This window comes from Salvelinus sp. IW2-2015, linkage group LG16, assembly GCF_002910315.2.
Source record: "Salvelinus sp. IW2-2015 linkage group LG16, ASM291031v2, whole genome shotgun sequence".
NCBI classification, from domain to species: Eukaryota; Metazoa; Chordata; class Actinopteri; order Salmoniformes; family Salmonidae; genus Salvelinus; species Salvelinus sp. IW2-2015.
The window spans coordinates 36,666,557-36,670,846 of record NC_036856.1 but is presented as its reverse complement, the minus strand read 5'-3'; the positions used below and the strand labels follow the sequence as shown (position 1 = coordinate 36,670,846).

The 4,290-nt window shown below is 46.1% G+C and overlaps 1 protein-coding gene across 1 annotated transcript in view; it reads left to right on the top strand.

The window, feature by feature from the left end:
- Positions 1–1,576, top strand: part of LOC111975489 (low-density lipoprotein receptor-related protein 8-like) — a 73,510-nt gene extending 71,934 nt beyond the window's left edge. Inside the window, exon 11 of the mRNA XM_070447438.1 lies at positions 1,428–1,576. Coding sequence (XP_070303539.1) covers positions 1,428–1,576 — 149 coding nt within the window. The remainder of the gene's footprint in view (positions 1–1,427) is intronic.
- The last annotated feature ends 2,714 nt before the right edge of the window (positions 1,577–4,290 follow it).

The window sequence follows — 4,290 nt, the reverse complement described above, 5'->3', positions numbered from 1 at the left end:
GTGTGTGCAGGCGTGTGTGAGTGTTGTGTTTCGATGCTTTGTTTTCTCCCTCTCAGTCAGAGTGTGCCAGTGTTGTCTCAGGGCCAGTAGAGTGGAGCTGATTACACTCTCTCATTAATAAAGAGCACTACTAATAAAATATAAATGAAAGAAATATATAAATTAACTAGTGCTGTAGAGTTAGTCTGTGTCCCAAATGGCGCCCCGTTCCCTATGTATTGTCCTGGTCAAAAGTAGTGCACTATATAGGGAATAGGGTGTCTTTTCAGACACAACCTTAGTTTCTCAAGTGTCTCCAAAGTGAAATATTCATCATAGTGCTACCTCTGCTGGTTTCATTACCCTATTCTCTCTGTCTTGCTTTGACACTCTCCCTCTCTTGCTCTCTGTCAGTCTCTCTCTTTCTCTCTATTTCTCTCTGTCAGTCTCTTTAGCTGTCTCTCTGTCAGTCTCTCTCTTTCTGTCTGTCTCTCTCTGTCTCTATCTCTCTGTCAGTCTCTCTCTTTCTCTCTATTTCTCTCTGTCAGTCTCTCTGGCTGTCTCTCTGTCAGTCTCTCTCTTTCTGTCTGTCTCTCTCTGTCTCTATCTCTCTCGCTGTCTCTCTGTCAGTCTCTCTCTTTCTGTCTGTCTCTCTCTGTCTCTATCTCTCTCGCTGTCGCTCTTTCTCAATGCTCTGTATTTCTATCGCTCCTATGTTTCTCTCTCTCTCTCTCGTTTAAGAATAACTCTTTTCATAACACATAACAAAAGATCATTCACCTACAGATCGGGTTTGATTTTAAATGGTTCTATTTCCATATCCTGTTCTAAGATCACATCCTGTTCTAAGATCACATTCTGTTCTAAGGCTTTTTTTAAATCTACACATTTCAGGAAGACTTTTCTTTGCTTTCCTTCTCAGCTTTTCTTTTTGTCCTATTTTCTTTGTCAGTGTGAGCTGAACTTTGAAGCTGAGTTTCTGTGGTAGTGATATGTCTATCTGTAGAAGAACTGAGGGAAGAGGAGTATTGCAACATCCCTGCAGTGTTTGCAGCATCCTCTTGTATAACAGCACACATCCCATTCCTTAGTATCGGCCTCCTCTCCCTCATCTCCTCTTCAGAGTTGGGGACATAAAAGCTGTCTCTCTAGTTCCTGGAAGCCCAGTTAGGAGAACAGGAGGCATTTTAAAGTCAGTTTTAGACCTAGCGAGGTGTGTGCAGCCTTTTATGTTTGGAAGGAGGGAAGGGAGATGTTTGTTATGTACCTTAGCACTGCTAGCTTTTGGACATGATATTAAATCTTATTTTAGGAAACARAGAGACGCTTTCCAACCATGTCTTTGTACCGTAACAATAATATTTAGTCAACGAGTGTTATGAATACATGTTGAGTGCCTGACAGTCGTATTACTGTGTGATATGTCTCTGTTGTCTCTTCCTGTCTAGCTCCAGACAGCTGTAACATGGGCAGTCTACCTAATGGGGGCTGTGAGTACCTGTGTCTCAAAGCCCCCCAGATCACTGACCACTCCCCCAAGTACACCTGTGCCTGCCCGGACGGCATGGAGCTGGGACCAGCCCATGCAGACCGATAGTGTTGCCATAGGGTAACTGTTAAAAACGTCGTTACACCCTTTCCCATCCCCCACTGTGCCGTAGGTAAAACTGTTTAAAAACGTGATTTACAACCCTTATCCCCATAACCCCACTGTGCCGTAGGTAAACTGTTTAAAAACGTGTTGCACTCTGTCCCAAGCCCCACTGTGCCGTTAGGTAAACTGTTTAAAACCGGTTACACCCTCCCCATCCCCCACTGTGCCGTAGGTAAACTGTTTTAAAGACGTGTTACACCCTTTCCCATCCCCCCACTGTGCCTAGGTTAAACAAAACTGTTTAAAATACGTTGACACCCATTTCCCATCCCCCACTGTTGCCGTAGGTAAACTGTTTAAAACCGGTTAACCCTTTCCCATCCCCACTGTTGCCGTAGGTAAATGATTTAAAAACGCGTGTTACACCCCTTTCCCATCCCACTGTTGCCGTAAGGTTAAATCGTTAAAACGTGTTACACCCTTTTCCCATCACCCACTGTGGCCTAGCGGTAAACTGTTTTAAAACTGTTACCCCTTTCCCAGCCCCAATCATGCCGTAGGTAAAACTGTTTTAAAACGTGTTACACCCTTTCCCATCCCCACTGGCCGTAGGAAACTGTTTTGTTAAAACGTGTTACACCCTTCCCATCCCCAATGTGCCGTAGGTAAACGTTTTTAAAACGCGTTACACCCTTCCCATCCCCAATGTGCCGTAGGTAAAAACTGTTTTAAAACGTGTTACCACCCTTTCCCATCCCCACTGCTGCCGTAGGTAAACTGTTTAAACACGTGTTACACCCTTATCCCATCCCCAATGTTGCCGTAGCGTAAACTGTTAAAACGCGTTTACACCCTTCCCATCCCCACTGTGCCGTAGTAAACTGTTTAAAATACGTGTTACAACCCTTTCCCTCCCCAATGTGCCGATTAGGTAAAAACTGTTTAAAACGTGTTACACCCTTTCCCATCTCCAATGTGCCTACGGTTAAACTGTTTTTAAAATGTGTTACACCCTTTCCCATCCCCACTGTGCCGTAGGTAAAACTGTTTAAATACGTGTTACACCCTTTCCATCCCCAATGTGCCGTAGGTAAAACTGGTTTTTAAAATTGTTACCACCCTTTCCCATCCCCACTGTGCCGTAGGTAAACTGTTATTAAAACATGTTACACCCCTTGCCCCATCCCCACTGTGCCGTAGGTAAACTGGTTTAAAAGTGAGAACCCTTGCCCATCCCCACTGATGCCGAGCGAAACTGTTTATTAAACGTGTTAACACCCTTTCCCTTCCCCACTGTGCCGTAGGTAAACTGTTTAAAACGTGTTACACCCTTTCCCATTTGACTTCTTTCCCACACGATAACAGATCCATTTCAATGTTCCACTTGCCAATTAATCTCATTCTCAGTTAGCCCTTGCTCACTGTCAATCTGAGTCCTATAGTGCCTTCCATTATCTCTCTGGCTGTTCCATCCCTGTCCTGTCCTCCCTTGGGAACGCTCTGTGTCTATTGTATGGCTGTTCCATTCTTGTCCTCTCCTCCCTCTGGAGACTCTCTGTGTCTGGAGGTACACAGGTGGGTTGTCGCAGTGCTGTCCCCAGAGAAAGATAGAGGGATGAGGGATGAGGGATGAACACAGGCCACCAGGCAGCCTGACTGCACTGCAGATACTCTGTACCAGAAAGGGGAGGGTGTACACATTCTCACTCAGAATAAATAGAAACTGAATAACTACAAACGGATATATTCCCTCTGTCTGTGCTCTACAAGCACGTTATGACTTTAAGTGCAGAGAAGGCAGTTTTGAGTAGTTCAGTTTTGAGTAGTTCAGACACACTTCTGTTGATGTCTGTTCATGTAAACTATGGAGCTCTCGCTGTCTGTTTACAAGGAAAGGCTTGTCTGTGCTGTCAGTTGATCTGCCAGCCTGATAACTCTAGTATCTCTGTTTAATCTCTTCTCTCCTTGCAGTCAAACCCAAGACAACCACGTCAGCTCCTACCACAGCCACCACTACTACCACTGCAACTCTTACCACAGCCACCACCCCAGCAACCACAACTACAACTCCAACCACAGGTGCTACTACAACCACCTCCACAACTACAGAACCGACCACAGCCACACGGTCGACCGCAGTTCCTTCGACGTCCCCCCCTCCTCCTCCCCCCAGGACAACAGCTTCGTGGAGGACCCCTCCCTCCACCTCTGGCCCCGGCTCCACTTCCACACCCCCTCTACTGCCCAACAACATCCAGAGAGAGAACGCTAACCTCTCCCACCGCTGTAAGTGGCTTTCAGACTGTGTGTATCAAAATGTGCCTACTCTTGTACAATGTACCTTAACGCTACACTCTCCTATTAAATATTCCTCCTTTCCACTCCTCCCGCTCTACCTGTGACAGACAGTGTGAGTTTGTAATGACAGACAGTTTGTAGTGACAGACAGTGTGAGTTTGTAATGACAGACAGTGTGAGTTTGTAATGACAGACAGTGTGAGTTTGTAATGACAGACAGTGTGAGTTTGTAATGAGTTTATACAATATGTGACAAGCACGAGTTGGTAATGAGCAGACATGCTGGTTGCGTTGAGGGAGGTGAGCGTTGGGACAAGGGGTGTGCGTGGGCGTGAGGGTAGGAAACGCAGGACAGGGTGGGTTGTATGTAAGGCCAGCGGACAGGGTGGTGGTAAGGTTCGGGTGAGGCAGGCGTTGGG